This window comes from Amia ocellicauda, chromosome 1 (genome assembly GCF_036373705.1).
Source record: "Amia ocellicauda isolate fAmiCal2 chromosome 1, fAmiCal2.hap1, whole genome shotgun sequence".
In the NCBI taxonomy this organism is placed as follows: domain Eukaryota; kingdom Metazoa; phylum Chordata; class Actinopteri; order Amiiformes; family Amiidae; genus Amia; species Amia ocellicauda.
This window is the reverse complement of record NC_089850.1, coordinates 61,103,138-61,121,212: the sequence shown is the minus strand read 5'-3', so window position 1 is coordinate 61,121,212 and position 18,075 is coordinate 61,103,138. Positions and strand designations below refer to the sequence as shown.

General features: G+C 45.9%; 1 protein-coding gene across 3 annotated transcripts in view; it reads left to right on the top strand.

Annotated features, from left to right (window-relative positions):
- chd4b (chromodomain helicase DNA binding protein 4b) overlaps nt 1–17,603 on the top strand; it is a 33,189-nt gene extending 15,586 nt beyond the window's left edge. For 2 of the 3 annotated variants that reach the window (XM_066712286.1, XM_066712287.1), the window contains exons 15-40: nt 106–297; nt 422–622; nt 732–869; nt 1,218–1,339; nt 2,373–2,546; nt 2,755–2,896; nt 3,014–3,145; nt 3,323–3,440; nt 3,543–3,667; nt 3,752–3,986; nt 4,358–4,530; nt 6,321–6,510; nt 9,426–9,512; nt 10,790–10,881; nt 10,957–11,090; nt 11,220–11,364; nt 11,454–11,667; nt 11,877–11,989; nt 12,902–13,094; nt 13,273–13,332; nt 13,950–14,120; nt 14,375–14,483; nt 14,651–14,783; nt 15,673–15,868; nt 16,535–16,698; nt 17,259–17,603. In XM_066712286.1, the coding sequence (XP_066568383.1) occupies nt 106–297; nt 422–622; nt 732–869; nt 1,218–1,339; nt 2,373–2,546; nt 2,755–2,896; nt 3,014–3,145; nt 3,323–3,440; nt 3,543–3,667; nt 3,752–3,986; nt 4,358–4,530; nt 6,321–6,510; nt 9,426–9,512; nt 10,790–10,881; nt 10,957–11,090; nt 11,220–11,364; nt 11,454–11,667; nt 11,877–11,989; nt 12,902–13,094; nt 13,273–13,332; nt 13,950–14,120; nt 14,375–14,483; nt 14,651–14,783; nt 15,673–15,868; nt 16,535–16,698; nt 17,259–17,273 (3,768 nt within the window). In that variant the 3' untranslated portion in view covers nt 17,274–17,603. The remainder of the gene's footprint in view (nt 1–105; nt 298–421; nt 623–731; nt 870–1,217; nt 1,340–2,372; nt 2,547–2,754; nt 2,897–3,013; nt 3,146–3,322; nt 3,441–3,542; nt 3,668–3,751; nt 3,987–4,357; nt 4,531–6,320; nt 6,511–9,425; nt 9,513–10,789; nt 10,882–10,956; nt 11,091–11,219; nt 11,365–11,453; nt 11,668–11,876; nt 11,990–12,901; nt 13,095–13,272; nt 13,333–13,949; nt 14,121–14,374; nt 14,484–14,650; nt 14,784–15,672; nt 15,869–16,534; nt 16,699–17,258) is intronic. The other variant, XM_066712288.1, reaches the window with a different exon arrangement.
- Nucleotides 17,604–18,075: the final 472 nt, after the last annotated feature.

Below are 18,075 nucleotides of genomic sequence, written 5' to 3'. Positions count from 1 at the left end.
CTGGGGTTCTAAAGGACACCGACACCCTGGAGCTCTATTGGACCATGGGATGCACACTAGGTATCTGGCACAATTGACACTCCTTCCCTCTCTCTCTCCCTCCAGCCCACCATTAAGTTCGACCGGCAGCCAGACTACCTGGACAGCACCGGGGGCACCTTGCACGCCTACCAGCTCGAGGGGCTGAACTGGCTGCGCTTCTCCTGGGCTCAGGGCACTGACACCATCCTGGCTGATGAGATGGGCCTGGGCAAGACTGTGCAGACCGCGGTTTTCCTCTACTCACTGTACAAGGAGGTAAGAGACTTGGCTGTGTGTGTACTGGTTAAACTGTGAGGACAGTCTGGCCTTTATATAAAGTGTGTGTGGGGTAGGTATATAGACTTTTAATCAATCCCCTCCCCCCTATGCTCTCTCTCAGGGTCACTCGAAGGGACCATTCCTGGTCAGTGCCCCCCTATCCACCATCATTAACTGGGAGCGCGAGTTCGAGATGTGGGCACCAGACATGTATGTGGTCACGTACGTGGGGGACAAGGACAGCCGTGCGGTCATCAGGGAGAACGAGTTCTCCTTCGAAGACAACGCCATCCGTGGAGGGAAGAAGGCATCCAAGATGAAGGTAAAGAGGGAGGAATGAGGGAAGAGGTTTGATGCCCTCAGTCAGTCAGTGTCAATGGTCTGGTATCAGGTTGGTTAATGCGTTCCTGTACTTTATTAACCCCCGGCAGAAAGAGGCCTCGGTGAAGTTTCATGTGCTGCTGACCTCCTATGAGCTCATCACTATCGACATGGCCATCCTGGGCTCCATCAACTGGGCCTGCCTGGTGGTGGACGAGGCACACAGGCTGAAGAACAACCAGTCCAAGGTAACTCGTTTACACACTGATGTACTGTGCGATACACTGTACAAAACACAAGCTGAACACTATCCAGTCTGAGGTAGTGAGCACACGCTGATAATGTACCCAGATTCTGTTCTGCAGCGTCACTGATATACACACGAGTGTACTGTGTTTACTGTAGTGTGTTGTACGGACTGGTGTTTGAAAGACACTGCACATTATTCTAATACACTAACACTACACTGTAACATGCTGTACACTTCACTGAACTCTACAATGTAACACTAACGCACCGTACAAAATGCTGTAACGCACTGTTAAACATGTTAATGTGGAAAATTGTACATTGTTATTGATCTCCTTCTGCCTCAGTTCTTCAGGGTGCTTAACAACTACCCACTCCAGCACAAGCTGCTGCTGACTGGCACCCCCCTACAGAACAACTTGGAGGAGCTCTTCCACCTGCTCAACTTCCTCACCCCTGAGAGGTTCAAGTGAGTGTCTGTCCCATCGCTCTGCAGCTCATCTTTTTGACACTCTACATGTGCACGTCTGTGTCAGTGTATAGTGTTCTTAACCTCTCTCAATTTGCCCCCCCCCCCCCCTCTCCCATTTAAGGTGCTTTATTGTCATGACAAGCAAACTTGTATTGCCAAAGAAATTGAACATACAGTGGGGGGAAAAAAGTATTTGATCCCCTGCTGATTTTGTATGTTTGCCCACTGACAAAGAAATGATCAGTCTATAAAAGTTCAAAAAAGTTATACATTGATTTGCATGTTAATGAGGGAAATAAGTATTTGACCCCTTTGACTTAGTACTTTGTGAAACTCCACGAGGCGAGATCTTGCATGGAGCCCCAGACCGAGGGAGACTGACAGTTATTTTGTGTTTCTTCCATTTGCGAATAATCGCACCAACTGTTGTCACCTTCTCACCAAGGTGTTTGGCGATGGTCTTGTAGCCCATTCCAACCTTGTGTAGGTCTACAATCTTGTCCCTGATATCCTTGGACAGCTCTTTGGTCTTGGCCATGGTGGAGAGTTTGGAATCTGATTGATTGATTGCTTCTGTGGACAGGTGTCTTTTATACAGGTAACGAGCTGAGATTAGGAGCACTCCCTTTAAGAGAGTGCTCCTAATCTCAGCTCGTTACCTGTATAAAAGACACCTGGGAGCCAGAAATCTTGCTGATTGATAGGGGATCAAATACTTATTTCCCTCAGTAACATGCAAATCAATTTATAACTTTTTTGAAATGTGTTTTTCTGGATTTTTTTGTTAATATTCTGTCTCACCGTTAAAATACACCTACCATTTAAAATTATAGACTGATCATTTCTTTGTCAGTGGGCAAACGTACAAAATCAGCAGGGGATCAAATACTTTTTTCCCTCACTGTACATGTATGGAAAATAAATAATATAATTATAAATCACAATACCTTATAAAATGTATTGAAGTACAGAAAAATTAAATATAAATTATATTTTACATCTTTTTTTTTTTTTTTTCTTTCTCTCTCAGCAACCTGGAGGGCTTCCTAGAGGAGTTTGCGGACATTGCGAAGGAGGACCAGATCAAGAAGCTGCATGACATGCTGGGACCCCACATGCTGCGTAGACTGAAGGCCGATGTGTTCAAGAACATGCCATCCAAGACTGAGCTGATCGTCAGGGTTGAGCTCAGCCCCATGCAGAAGTCAGTATTCTACATACACTGCACTACAGTACAGTGAGCTCAGCCGCATGTGGAAGTCACTGCATTTGTACCCCTCAAATTATCATTACATGAAAAAGGGACCAATCGGGATCCAACGCTTTCCCAGATCAGACCAGTTGGAGCACTTTTCTTCTTAGCTGTCTCTTTCCTGTCCTACTAATTAACCCCATTCTCCCCCCCCTTCTAGGAAGTACTACAAGTTCATCCTCACCCGGAACTTCGAGGCCCTGAACACGCGAGGGGGGGGCAACCAGGTGTCCCTGCTCAACGTTGTCATGGACCTGAAGAAGTGTTGCAACCACCCCTACCTCTTCCCCGTAGCTGCCATGGTACGATCTGCTACACAGGGCTGCCTTATGGAGGCCAGACTGAACCACTGGTGGGGTGGTGATGTTAAGAGGTGGGCCCTTAAATGTGGTGGTGATTGTCGATTTGCTGCCCTGCAGGAGGCCCCCAAGATGCCCAGTGGGATGTATGATGGCGGGGCTCTGACCAAGGCAGCCGGGAAGCTGCTGCTGCTGCAGAAGATGCTGCGAAAACTCAAGGATGATGGACACAGGGTGCTGATCTTCTCACAGGTAACAGCTCTCAACACTGTGACAACCCCTATAACAACACTGATGTAATGGCAGACTACAAGCACTTCTAGTACTGTAATAACTGTCTATATACACTAACACTACACTACAGTAATGCTGCACAGTGATGACACTTGACTGGGTACTGAATATGTTGACCCTCCTCTGTCTCTCCAGATGACGAAGATGTTGGACCTACTGGAGGACTTCCTGGAGCATGAAGGATACAAGTATGAAAGGATAGATGGAGGAATAACCGGGGGGATGAGGCAGGAGGCCATCGATCGCTTCAACGGTACCAGCACCCTGATCAATAGATGTCCTGTAGTGTCCAGTCAGTGTTAATGGACAGTCGGTCAGTGTCTTCTACTGTATTAACTCTCTCGCTCTCCCCCAGCTCCTGGTGCTCCCCAGTTCTGTTTCCTGCTGTCCACTCGGGCAGGGGGGCTGGGTATCAATCTGGCCACTGCCGACACCGTCGTCATCTACGACTCTGACTGGAACCCCCACAACGACATCCAGGTCAGTGACACGCTCGCTCTGTGCTCGCTCTGATGCGCTCGCTCTGATGCGCTCGCCCTGAGTGACTCTAGCTTCTTCTCTCAGGCGTTCAGCAGGGCCCACCGCATTGGGCAGAACAGGAAGGTGATGATCTATCGCTTCGTGACCAAGGCTTCGGTGGAGGAGCGCATCACCCAGGTGGCCAAAAAAAAGATGATGCTGACTCACCTGGTGGTGCGTCCTGGCCTGGGCTCCAAGACTGGCTCAATGTCCAAGCAGGAGCTGGACGACATCTTGAAGTTTGGCACAGAGGAGCTGTTCAAGGACGAGATTGGAGAGGGTAAAGAGGGGGAGGTGCCTGTGTGTGTCTGTTCAAGGACGAGATCATAGAGTGGGAGTGCAGGGTGTCTGACTGCATCCTCAAGGAGGTGATTGGGGAGGGCCAGTGAGATGAGAGAGAGGCGTGTGTGTGTGTGTGTGTGTGTGTATGTGTGTGTATTTTCAAGGACTAGAGGGACAGGGTGTTTGTCTGCAGACTGCTGTAGGGGGACTGCAGTGTTTCCTTGCTATACTTCTGAATAAATGTGAGAACAAGGAGGGAGAGGACAGCAGTGGGATCCACCATGGCCATCAGCCAAGGAGAAGGGTGTGTGTGCGTGCGGAGCTCTACCTCTGTATCAGTATATATTTTGTGTGTTTGTGCCCTCGCAGGGGAAAACAAGGAGGGCGAGGACAGCAGTGTCATCCACTACGATGACAAGGCCATCGACCGGCTGCTGGACCGTAACCAGGATGCCACGGATGACACCGAGATCCAGAGCATGAATGAGTACCTGAGCTCCTTCAAGGTGGCCCAGTACGTGGTCAAGGACGAGGAGGAAGCGGTGAGTCTGGCACTGTTCACTGCAGTCCAGTCTACACCCCTATGCTGTCAAGTACAGACCTGTGTACAGTGAGGGGGAAAAAAAGTATTTGATCCCCTGCTGATTTTGTACGTTTGCCCACTGACAAAGAAATGATCAGTCTATAATTTTAATGGTAGGTGTATTTTAACAGTGAGAGACAGAATAACAACAAAAAAATCCAGAAAAACGCATTTCAAAAAAGTTATAAATTGATTTGCATGTTAATGAGGGAAATAAGTATTTGATCCCCTATCAATCGGCAAGATTTCTGGCTCCCAGGTGTCTTTTATACAGGTAACGAGCTGAGATTAGGAGCACTCTCTTAAAGGATGTCAGGGACAAGATTGTAGACCTACACAAGGCTGGAATGGGCTACAAGACCATCGCCAAACACCTTGGTGAGAAGGTGACAACAGTTGGTGCGATTAGTCGCAAATGGAAGAAACACAAAATAACTGTCAGTCTCCCTCGGTCTGGGGGTCCATGCAAGATCTCACCTCGTGGAGTTTCAATGATCATGAGAACGGTGAGGAATCAGCCCAGAACTACACGGGAGGATCTTGTTAATGATCTCAAGGCAGCTGGGACCATAGTCACCAAGAAAACAATTGGTAACACACTACGCCGTGAAGGACTGAAATCCTGCAGCACCCGCAAGGCCCCCCTGCTCAAGAAAGCACATGTACAGGCCCGTCTGAAGTTTGCCAATGAATATCTGAATGATTCAGAGGAGAACTGGGTGAAAGTGTTGTGGTCAGATGAGACCAAAATCAAGCTCTTTGGCATCAACTCAACTCACCGTGTTTGGAGGAGGAGGAATGACCCCGAGAACACCATCCCCACCGTCAAACATGGAGGTGGAAACATTATGCTTTGGGGGTGTTTTTCTGCTAAGGGGACAGGACAACTGCACCGCATCAAAGGGACAATGGATGGGGCCATGTAGTGTCAAATCTTGGGTGAGAACCTCCTTCTCTCAGCCAGGGCATTGAAAATGGGTCGTGGATGGGTATTCCAGCATGACAATGACCCAAATACCAAATACCAATGGATCAAATACTTTTTTCCCCCCACTGTATCTCTATAGAGTTCCACAGCTGTTTCAAGGTGTCCCACTGTGAACAAGGGCAAGGAGGCAGACCAGTATTACACATTAGTACCCACCACTGTAGACTGGCACACACATGGATACCAAGAAAAGTGATAAAGTACATAGTCAAAATCTGATGACTGAATAATGTTGCACTTATATTTTGTACACCCTGTACTTTGGCTCCTGTGTTCTCGCTCTTGTGTGTCCATGTCATAAATGTTAAGCCCTTCAGTAATTGCCCCCGTTAGCAAATACATAAACCTTTTAAACAGTCAGGCTCTCACGCAAACTTTTTTACCAAATGTCAAGTGGCTTTATTGGCATGCCCAACAGTGTTGTCAAAACAACCACAACAATAAATTCATATATATACTAGATATAGGTATACATATGCATGTGTATGTATTTCACAGATTGCTCTAAAATCAATACAGTAGAAACAAGTGCAAAACAAAATCAATAGAAAGAAGAATTATCTGAACAGCAGGAATAAGTGTTTGTGTGTTTTGCCTTGCTTTTGGCCCCTGAGCACTGGTCTCCACTCTACCTTGTGCTGCATCCAGGGGTCTCCCTGGGCCAGTGAGCCCCACCCTTACTGTTTTGTGCAGGGCCACTACAGCTCTGCAGAGACCGACAAACTGATATTAACCTCTCTTTCCTCCTCTTTCTTCCTCAGGAAGAGGAGGTGCAGAGGGAGATCATCAAGCAGGAGGAGAGTGTGGACCCAGACTACTGGGAGAAGCTGCTGCGGCACCACTACGAGCAGCAGCAAGAGGACCTGGCCCGCAACCTGGGCAAGGGCAAGAGGATACGCAAGCAGGTCAACTACAACGACGGCTCGCAGGAGGACCGAGGTAAACCACGCGGTGAGACACGGGGCACAGCCGCCGCTGCCGCCGCTACACGCACACACAGATCCAGATGCGCATGCGCACACACACATGCATACAGCGGATACACAGATGCACGCATGCATAGATGCATGCACGCACAGTATGGTAGTGTATTACCCTATAATCACCTCTACAAACCAGTACAACACGAACAGCACTACTACCAAGGGGGGGGGGACGGTTCTTTCTTTGTGGGTGGGTCTCTCTTTCTCTCTCTTTCTATCTGTTGCGCTCTCGCTCATAAACTAAAATCCAATAGTCTTTATTGGCATGACAGGAGAGCTCCAGTGTTTGTCAATGCTTTTTAAACACAGAGCATAGATATCATGCTGGGAATGGGGATGGAATATATTGTAATTAAGGAAAACCCACCCCACTATTTATTACAGAATAAAGCAAGCACATGTCCTCTGTATTAACTGATCTGATGATCGCCCATGTGTTCTTGCAGTGTCTACACTCTCTCAGGCTGTGCCAGACAAATACATATTCAGCATCTAATCTGGCCACTGTTCACTCTCTCCTAATAGGATGGGGAGTTTATTGGAGTCAGAAGCTGCTCCAAATTCCATTTATGACTCAAATTTCAGGAGATGTTTCTCCCATGTTTCTTTGTCTTTGGAGTAGGATAACAGGCTGTTTCCACCTCCCCTAGTTCACAATCAGATTTTGTTTATAACAGACTTTAAGCTACTAGGCTGTGGTCACAGTCTGTTTTGTTAAAATTAGTCTTATAAAGTTTTTTTTTTTTTTTTTTTTAAGTATTCAGACAATTTAATGTTTCTGTTCAGGGCCCGATCGCATTCAAGGTTTTTTGTAATTTTAATAATTTCTCCAGTTTTCTGTATATGTGTGTTTTTAAATTTGTCAATTTTCCTGATTGCTGTTTTTAGGACTGTGTGTTTGGATTCTGTGGCTGGGCTCTGTGAGCCTCAGAGCCCGCTGGCCTGGGGGGTCCTTGTCTGGGGAGAGCTGGGTGCTCAGTAAAGCCTTGTACTGGTAGGACTGTGGCTTTGCAGTGTTTAAGTGCACACAGAAAATGGTGGCTTTATTTTGTTGTATTACTGTGTGCAGAGGGAAGTGTCATACATTTACTACAAGGCGATGTTGGGGGCATTTATATTTTTAATAAGTTTGAAGTTAAATATTTCCGTGGGGCTTTTGTCCCATTTTCTGTTGTTGAGGTTCATAAGGGGACCCCACACTTCACAACCATGTAGCAGGATTGGTTGTATATTTATCATAATTTGCATGCCTTGTCTTTTAATGCGTTTATAACCATGTTGAAACTACCTGACGCACTGATGGTCAGGCCCAGGTATGTGTAACTCTTGCAGTGCTGTAGCACAGTGCTGACCAGGGTGAAGCACTACTTGGGTCCCTGAGATCTCTCTCTTCTGAAAAACCGTAACTCTGGTCTTGTCCAAATTGACTGTCAGGGCCAATGTCTGACAGTTCTGCTCCAGCAGGGCCAGATTCCGCTGCAGCCCCTGTTCTGTGGGTAACAGCAGCACCAGGGCATCTGTGTAGAGCAGGATCTTGATCTGGGCTGTGTAGAGTTGGGCCAGGGGCTGCATACTGCTCCAACAATCCACATGTGTTTTCAGAGTACATTACTTTTATGACATCATAAACATTAAACCCTAAACTGCTCTTTAGAAGTTTAAAGAACAATATTTTGTTCCAGATTGAGGTGAAAACCCAGTTCTAAGGACCAAGTTTGACTAGGGCCTCCTGTACCTTCATCATCTCGGTGCTAATGTTGTCGGGGCCGCTGGCTTTCATGGGTTTGAGGATCTTGATTAGTTTTAATTCCTGTAATTTGATTGGGTTATCTATAGGGTTTTTATTATGCTTATGTTTTTGTTTTTCAAATTAGTTGGCTTTAGGTTTTATATTTTAGGCTCTTCTGAGTTGACAATAGTTTTTCTTTTCTTTTTTCTCACATTTTGCCATATTAGAGTGATATTTAGTTAGTTTTCAGGGCATTTACTTTTTTAATAGTCCCCAGAATTAGTTTTGATCAGTTGCTTATTCCTTTTGTTAGTTTTCTGTCCTTTACTGTCCTTATTCTTCCTGAGGAGGGGCTTGTACTGCTGCAGGGCCTGGCAGTAGCTGAGGCATACCTCCTGGTTGTTGGAGTTGGAGAAATTTCACGCTCCTCCTGGTCAAACCATTGTTTTTAGTTTTTTAATGTTTGATTTTTAAAGCTGATTTTTTAAGTGTATTCCATCTTGATTTATTTGATAGTTTGAGGATGGATAGCTGTCTAACATGCTTTCAATTTGACATCTCGTATAATGCTATGCCCTGGGTTCTGACCATTTGTAACTGGTGACCAACTTGGGAAATTCATGTCTGATTTTTGTCTGTTCTGATCTTTGTAGGTAGTATTATCTTTTCAGAGATTGTCTGAAATGTTAATGTTTTCTGGATCCAGGTCAGAAATACTACTTCTGTTTATGTGTTGGTGTCTCTTATGTCAAACTCAAAGTGCTTTATTGGCATGACCAGTATAAGTTGTTTTTATAACAATAATAAACCGATCAATTTTACATAAAATGAAGTAGATGGGAAAACATTTATTTTTTTAAGAATTAACCAAAAAAGATGTCCAAGACCACTCACACAGCAGAGAGTTCTGCAGAAAGCTAACTTGTAATACTAATGTTCACACTTACTGTACAAAAAAAAAAAGCATAATTATTTTGACCTACTCAATCTTTGTTTTGGTAATTCTTGGGGAAAAAAAAGTATTGGTGTCTCTTCCTCTTTTGGTCTCTCTGCCATTCATTCACTTACCTTTCTGTCCATCTCCCCATGTCTGTCTCTCTCTCCCCCCTCTCTGTCATCCATTTACTGATGTGTTTTCTTTCTCTCTCTCATAGACTGGCAGGACGACCAGTCAGACAACCAGTCGGATTACTCCGTGGCTTCAGAGGAAGGAGATGAGGACTTTGACGAACGAGCAGAAGGTCAGTGTGCAGCAGTTGTGGGGTGAAGCGGTGTAGTAGTTGTGAAAGTGTTTGTGTCATAGTCATTTTTGTATTCATGTGGTGGTTGTACTATTGTGTATTAGGGTTGTGCCGTGAACTTTGTGTCAGCGGGGCGGTGCGCAGCGATCCCCATACTTCAGTGGGGGATCGCATCTCTGGAGGGAGATGGGGAGGATCTGCACACTTTTTGTAATAAAATTTAATATTTAATAGAATGATGTCACAAAAAAAGTATACATGTGTAACGAATGTTTTGTTTTGTTGTGTGTGGATGTTCTGTGCCTCAATTACACCTCAATTAGTGTATTTGAAAGACCGCTTTACCCATAAGTTTTAGATTTTTCACTGTTGAAAAGTAGCCCTAGGTAGTTTTCTTTGAATGTCTGCAGGTGATACTCTTGCATTGAGGTTTTTTCAGAGATGGTTGCTATGGCAATGTGTTGACGCTACAGCTGTGATCAACCTGATGGACACCTAGTCCACTGTCTCACCACAGATTTTCTATTACAGCTTGTAATTAACTCAATGAGTGCAATATGAATATAATTTATCTGCACTTCTATTAGTATGTCTTTGACACTGGTTAACCTTGCCTTTTCTGTACAGAAAAAAATAGTTTATAGAGAGAAGAACTGGGAGTAAGGTGTCGGATAGTGTTGCCTGTATGAAGTACAGCTTTTGTAGTCTTAATGTCTTTCTGTTTGTGCAATATAGCGTTTAAGTGTGTTGCAACTTGTCTGAAAGACTATTTATGACAATGTTCTTTGTATACCATGGACTCCTGCCAAATATTAAACCCAGTTTGATTCGCCGAAAGTAGCCTTTTTTTTTTTTTTTCTCCGATTTATAATTTGAAGGTTGAAGAGAAATTCAGTTTTTTTTTTTTTTTTTTTTTTTCTCACCCCGCAAAAAAATATATAAATCATTTAATGTCGTGATTTGTAAAAGATACAAATAGTCATATAAAACATATAGGCTTGTATGCGCAACACTTAAATCCCCCAGCGGCCACGTTACTCCATTCCCCTCCTCTTCACAACTTGCACCCCCCACGAGCCGATATCGGGTATTGCGATGTTTGGAAGTCCATCATTGAAGATATGTAATTTTTTTTTTTCCAAACCCTATTGTGCATAAAGTATTTTTTATTAATGCGGTGTTGTCCCTCTCCCCCCCTTCCTGCTCTTTGGTTGCGTGTTAATCGTTGGTAGTATTGTGCATCAGTGTGTTAATGCGCTTGGTGGTTTTGTTGGCAGTGAACTCGCGGAGGCCCAGCAGAAAGGGTCTGAGGAACGACAAGGACAAGCCACTGCCCCCCCTGCTGGCCAGAGTGGGTGGCAACATTGAGGTACTGCGCTCTGTCTACCCCTCCAGTCAGGTGGTGTGAATGTCCTACAGTGTATTAACCCTCTCTGCTTCGCAGGTGCTGGGCTTCAATGCTCGTCAGAGGAAAGCATTCCTCAATGCCATCATGCGCTATGGGATGCCCCCCCAGGATGCCTTCACCACGCAATGGCTGGTCAGGGACCTGCGTGGCAAGTCTGAGAAGGAATTCAAGTAAGAGTCTCTCTCCTCTGTGTGTGTCGGTTGTCAGTCATTCAGTACTGTGACGTGTAACAACAGTTTAAGTCCGTAAGGATATTAATACCTCTTTCCCGCACCTCTCTCTTCCTTATTCTCTCTCAGGGCCTATGTGTCTCTATTCATGCGTCACCTTTGTGAGCCGGGGGCCGATGGGGCTGAGACTTTCGCCGATGGTGTCCCACGTGAGGGGTTGTCACGACAACACGTGCTCACACGCATCGGGGTGATGTCACTCATCCGCAAGAAGGTAATCAAGCGGTCAACTGGAGTCTCCGCAAGTGAACGCTGACTGACTGAGACAATGAGTGAAACTCTCTCTCTCCCTCTCTCCATTAGGTGCAGGAGTTTGAGCATGTGAATGGCCAGTGGTCAATGCCGTGGATGATGGAGATGGAAGCCAGTAAGAAGGCAGCGATGGCCTCAACGTCCCGCCCAGAGTCGCCTAGCAACCCCAAGACCCCCTCCTCCGGCATTGCCCCTGGCGACACCCAGCCCAGCACCCCTGGCCCTGCCCCCACACCTGGCCCAACCCCCGGCTCTACCACACAGGGTACTGAGGGATTTGGGGGGTCTGTCTCTGTATTTGCCTCTCTGTCACCCTGTCTTTGTGTGTCTCTTAATCTCTTTTCTCTGTCTGTCAGTTTTGACTCCTCTCTTTCTCTCTAGCACTGTGCATCTCTCTCTCTGGTGCCATCTCCCTCTCCCCCTCTGTCAGTCGTCCTCCAGTCATTATGTCATTGTCAACTATTTTTCTCTCAGAGGATGTTTTGAAACCTGATGATGGAGCAAAGGAGAAAGACACGAAGGAGGAGAAGATGACTGAGGGAGAGGTGGAAAGCAAGGAATCCAGCAAGATCACAGAGGAGCCACAGGTAACATCCCTCCCTGTCTGTGTTGTGTATTGGACTGTAGTGTCCAGTCAGTCAGTGTATAGCACACACTGGGGCACTTCTGTAATTTGGGTTAAAAGGGGGATTCTGACATTTAGGTTGACCAGCTGAAATAAACTTGAAACGTCTTAATCTGTACTGCCCCCCTCACGTCTACATCCTCATCTACTGCATTGCACGTTTCACAATTAATCATCCAGCTACAATATAGCAGGTTATAATTGAACTAAAGTGTGCACGTTTCAGTCATGGCGTTTATGGACTTATGGACACATTTATTAAACCAGCCCTTAATGTTTTAGAGGGAAACCCAGATCTGCTGTATTTGTTTATTCATTAATTTAACTTGTAAATGGACACGCGTTAACTGAATCATGTTCACCTTCTCACTGATCGTCTCTGTGGATTGTCCCTGTACACCATTCACAAAACACCGTCCAGTTGTTCATAAAATATTAATAAAAATGGCTGATACGGATCAGTTTTTTATTTTTTTTATCCTTCAGTTTATTTTTAACTAGTCATGGCACTGCACCGGTCCTGTGAAATCCAAGTTTTTAATACACTTGGATATTAACTGGTAGCAGTGATTTGTTTCTGTATGAGGATTTCACTCCATGCTGCTAATAAAACTAATTTCTTCATGATTGCACACGGCACTTGAGATTATATCTTCCGACATAATGTATCTGATCTCTTCCCTGTCTTAAGTCAAGCACACATCTTCGCTTTCAGAAGCGGAGATATTTCCTTAGTTGGCATGACGGGACGCTTACGGACACGTCTAGCACCAGATAGTTAACCGTCCACAAGAAACGGAGCCAATGGAAACGGGGCATTAGTGTTCAGTCGGTGTCTGTATTAGCCCCCTCACTCTCTCTCTCTCTCTCTCAGTCCACTCTGGCCCCAGAGGACAAAGAGAAAAGCGACAAGCCTGCGGCAGTCCCCATGGAGGAGGGAGAGGGGGAGCGTGAGAAGGAGAAAGAAAAGGAAGAAGTGAAGGAGGAGAAGAAAGCAGAGGATAAGGATGTGACTGGAGGGTCCAATGAGGACGTCCGGGTCAAAACGGAGGACTCTGATACCAAAGGTAGGGGTCTCTCGGACTCCATTTTGCAGCGAACTCAAATTTGACCTACCGGACCTCCTGAGGCAAAATGGCCCCCTTGTGGATGCAGTTGTTTTTCAGTTTTTTAAGGAATCCCAATATCTCACTTGCTCACTCACTTTCTCTTCCTTTGTGTCTTTCTCATTCTGTCATTCTTCAGCTGATCCCAAGGAGCAAGAAAAGGCAATGGACACAGCCTCGCTGGCAGAGGACAAGAAAGGTAGAGAGGAGAAATGGAGTCATTAGATATAAAATCAGTCTTTTTGGAAAGTTTCCAGTTTCCCCCTCTTTCTCCATCTGATAGTGTTATTGTGGGGAGAAGGTTGATTTGCTCAGTGTCATTAATACTGACTGGTCAGACTAGACTGGTTTCAGTGGGATCTAGTCAGCAGTTTCTGTGAGACAACTGATTCTGCCCAGAGAGACGACTGGACAAATTCCAACTTACGAGATAGAGAGATGGACATAGAATGAACAACAAACTGAAACGGGGAGAGGGAGGGAGGTATGGAGGGAGAGGGGTCAGTGTGATCTATGTACTGACACTCCACTGATTGCTATGGGTGTTTGGGATCTTGGATTTTCTCTCTTTAGATAGAGGATCAATCCGACTTGGATACATAGTACAATGTCGCCACCCTGTGTTCAGAGTTGGAACTGGACCCAAGTTATTGGTTCAGTTTCATTAGCTGTCTCTGGTCTGCTTTTTCAATGGGATCTTGTCAGCAGTTTCTCCGTGAAAGAGACGACTGGCCAAAAATCAGTGTTTCTCATGTCCAGTCTGTACTCTATTGTGCAGTCTGTGTATTAACCCCCTTTTCTCTCTCTCTGTCTCAGAACAAAAGGATGAGAAGGAGGGCAAGGCAGTGGTGGCAGCAGTGGAGGAGGGAGTGAAGGCTGCCGAGGTCAAGCTACAGAATGGAGAGAGTGTGAAAGAGGTCACAGAGGAGAGGAAGAAAGCAGTGAAGCAGAGGTTCATGTTCAACATCGCAGATGGAGGATTCACAGGTACGTTGACCACGGGAGAGAGGACTCGCTGGTCCCAGACTCGCGGACAGACACTGGGAAGCACACGGTCAATGACACACTTGTAGAAACGTAGAGATGCACTGACTGAGAGAGACGCTGCAACATGCTGTGACACTTAGATACTGACACTGTGTGTCACAGACGGGAGATGGACAGAGAGATGCAGTGACACAGAGACTGAGATGCTGACCAGCTGGTGTTTTGACTCTGTCCCCGTCTCTCCACTCTCTCAGAGCTCCACTCTCTGTGGCAGAATGAGGAGAGGGCAGCAACTGTTACCAAGAAGACCTATGAGATCTGGCACCGTCGCCATGACTACTGGCTCCTCGCCGGCATCATCAAGTATCCTTCATATGTGTGTGTTATTCAGTAAATCATAGACTGTGTGTGCATGTGTTGGGGGGGTGGGGTTGTATGTCCATGTGTGTGTGCAGGGGGTGGGAAGGGGGGTATATCAGTGGTGTTTCAGCCAGTCAGGTCAGTGTGTTCTCCTGAGTCCCGCCCTGCAGTCACGGGTACGCGCGCTGGCAGGACATCCAGAATGACCCAAAGTATGCCATCCTGAATGAGCCCTTCAAGGGTGAGATTAACCGCGGCAACTTCCTGGAGATCAAGAACAAGTTCCTGGCCAGGAGGTTCAAGGTACGAGTCCAGCTCTAGGGCTGTCCCTCTATGTGTGGTATGGGGAGGGGGAGGGGGAGGGGAGGGGAGGGGGGGGGTCTCAATCTCTCTGGGCATCAAGGATCAGCTGTATCATTGGTATATACTACACGGTGCCATACTGCATCAACCAGTGGTAAACCGTGCCTTTTGCCCATGGGTCTTCAACAACATACTAAAACTTTACCTTCGACCCATACATTCACACACACCCCAGCAGCCACATGCATTATGACTGCGCTATATACCTCAACACTGTGAACTACTTCAACCCACTGCCAGAAACACCACCCTAACACTCTTTGAAGATGAAATCCAGTCAATGGTCCTTTTGAGCAAAACTATCTATCTATTGCCTGAACTAAAAGTTTTCCTCCTTTCAAGTCCATGAGACGCTCCCTCTCGATACCAAATGTGAATAAAGATGACTGCCAGGTTGTCCTGTTGTATTCCTCGAATACGTCTCAATTTGTTTCATGGCCGACAATTCTCCACCGATTGCCATTTCCCTGATGTAAGTTAGCAAGCCAGCTAGTTAGCCCTTCTTCGTTCCACTAATTGGAAAAGTCCTGTTCAATTATAGCGCCACCCCCTGGTGCACTGGTCTGCGATCATTGAAGGCCCAGTATTATGTTAAACGTTTAAATAAAAGCCCGCCCGCAACACACCAGTATGATTGCTCATACAATCACTCCAAGGTTATTTTTCACATTAAAAACGCAGGATTCATTTCAAATTCGCCTTTGTTAATGAGGTTAAAATGCTTTTATTCTTTACATGTATTACACACAATACTTTTAGTTTGATTTACCCTAGGCCTTCACTGAAGGTCCTGCAAGCACGCCACTGGTATTAATTCTGTCTGTCTCAGTTGCTGGAGCAGGCTCTGGTGATTGAGGAGCAGCTGCGCAGAGCTGCGTACCTGAACATGTCGGAGGACCCATCGCACCCCTCCATGGCCCTGAACACACGCTTCTCTGAGGTGGAGTGCCTGGCTGAGAGCCACCAGCACCTGTCCAAGGAGAGCATGTCCGGCAACAAGCCTGCCAATGCGGTCCTGCACAAAGGTGAGGGAACTGCATCAGTCTGGGTGCTGTTGTGGCTCTGATGGAGGAGGGTGGAGGGAGAAGCAAGTACTGGAAACTGGTACCATTTCAGTTCCTAGGTTCTGATTGGCTCCCATTCATTGCAATCCAGAATGGCATCAGCCAGAGGCAACTATATTGGAACAGGGTGTCATTTTGTTTCTGCAGGTTCTTCAAAAACGTGCAATGCCACTGTCCGGTCAGATTCCATTTTGGGTCTGAGGATCCTTTAGGCTTCTATTGAGCTAGATCCAAAATGGCATCTGTGATGCTCTCCTTTGGTCCCTTGTTTCTCTAGTCCAGGGGTCCCCAATAAGTCGATCGCGAGCTACCAGTAGCTCGTGGGACCTCTTTGAGGGGCTCGCCATTCGATTTAGAAAATGCATGCAAAATAGCGGCACCCCCCACCCGAATCCTGCAGAAAATTCTATCCGCACCCCCCCCAGAAGTCTAATTGTAAGGCTGCCAAAACTGGATCAGAATAGGTGCAATTCTGGCTCCAGAGGTTTCATAGACTTCCATTGAGTTGGATCCCAAATGTCATCTGCGAAAGAGGGTGTAGAGGGCTGTATGAGGTGAGGTAGGAAGAACTGTCTGTGCATGCAGTCACCATCATTATCTGTACATTAATCACTCTCCCCCTCGCAGTGTTGAAGCAGTTGGAGGAGTTGCTAAGCGACATGAAGGCTGATGTCACTCGTCTTCCGGCCACCATCGCCCGGATACCGCCTGTTGCCGTGAGACTGCAGATGTCTGAACGCAATATCCTCAGCCGATTGGCCAGCCGGGGTACAGAGACACAGGCACAGCAGGTATGCACCCCCGTGTGTGTGTGATCAGTAATTCTCTCTCCATCATCCTGATCAGCCCATATCAATCCACTGCTGCATGAAGGCCTCCCCAAGATGTTTCCTTTTTCTCATTCAATACGTTCCCTTGTTTCATGTCACCCTTGCAAAGTTAATCTTCCCATCTTCTATGCGTTTGTCTTCTTTCATCTCTTGGCATCCATTAGATATCCTTTATCCATCTTTGATCTGTTCTTCTTGAAATGTGCCTGGCCCTTTGCCGTTTTTAAATTTTCATTTCTTCTCCGATCCATTCATTTTTCTAATTGTTATTCCAAGTTGACATCTCTCCTTGCTTTGTGTTGTCTGCAGTTTCTTTATACCGTACAGTGTAGCTACTATACACTGTTTAAAAAAAAAAAAACTAGCTTCAGTACACTATACTTGCTGCATGCTTGATGTACACTGATGTACACTGCAGATGGCACTGCACACTGTTTATGATGTAAAAGGTATTCTGTACACTAAAGGCTAATCTCTCCCTTTCTCTTCCTTCTCTCTCCCCCACCCCCCCCCCTCCTCAGCTGGTTCAGCAGTAGTTTCTCTCTCTCTCCCCGATTGGCCACTATGACTGTGGAGCTCCTTCCCACTTGCTCCCACCGCCTTTTTTTTGACATTCCTGATTGGCTCCCAGAAGACGACGCCATGCCCCCAGCCCTGACATAGCAGAATTCTATTGGCTGATCTGGGGGAGGAAGTGAATTGATAGTTTTATTTTTTGTTAATTTTATTTCCTTTTTTGATGTTTATGTTCATTTATTATTATTATTATTATTATTATTATTATTAATGCTTCTAATCAATTTTGTTTTTTTGGACCTAAAACAATAAAGAAAAATGTAAAAAATAAAAAAAATATTGCAAAATAATTTCTCTTTTTCTTTATGAAAATAAATAAGTTGTCTATATGCTGACTGGACACTACAGCACATTAACACTGACTGACTGACTGGACACTACAGCACATTAACACTGACTGACTGGACACTACAGTACATTAACACTGACTGACTGACTGGACACTACAGCACATTAACACTGACTGACTGACTGGACACTACAGCACATTAACACTGACTGACTGACTGGACACTACAGCACATTAACACTGACTGACTGACTGGACACTACAGCACATTAACACTGACTGACTGACTGGACACTACAGCACATTAACACTGACTGACTGACTGGACACTACAGCACATTAACACTGACTGACTGACTGGACACTACAGCACATTAACACTGACTGACTGGACACTACAGTACATTAACACTGACTGACTGGACACTACAGCACATTAGGTGCACACAGACAGTGCTGACTACTTTACCTTA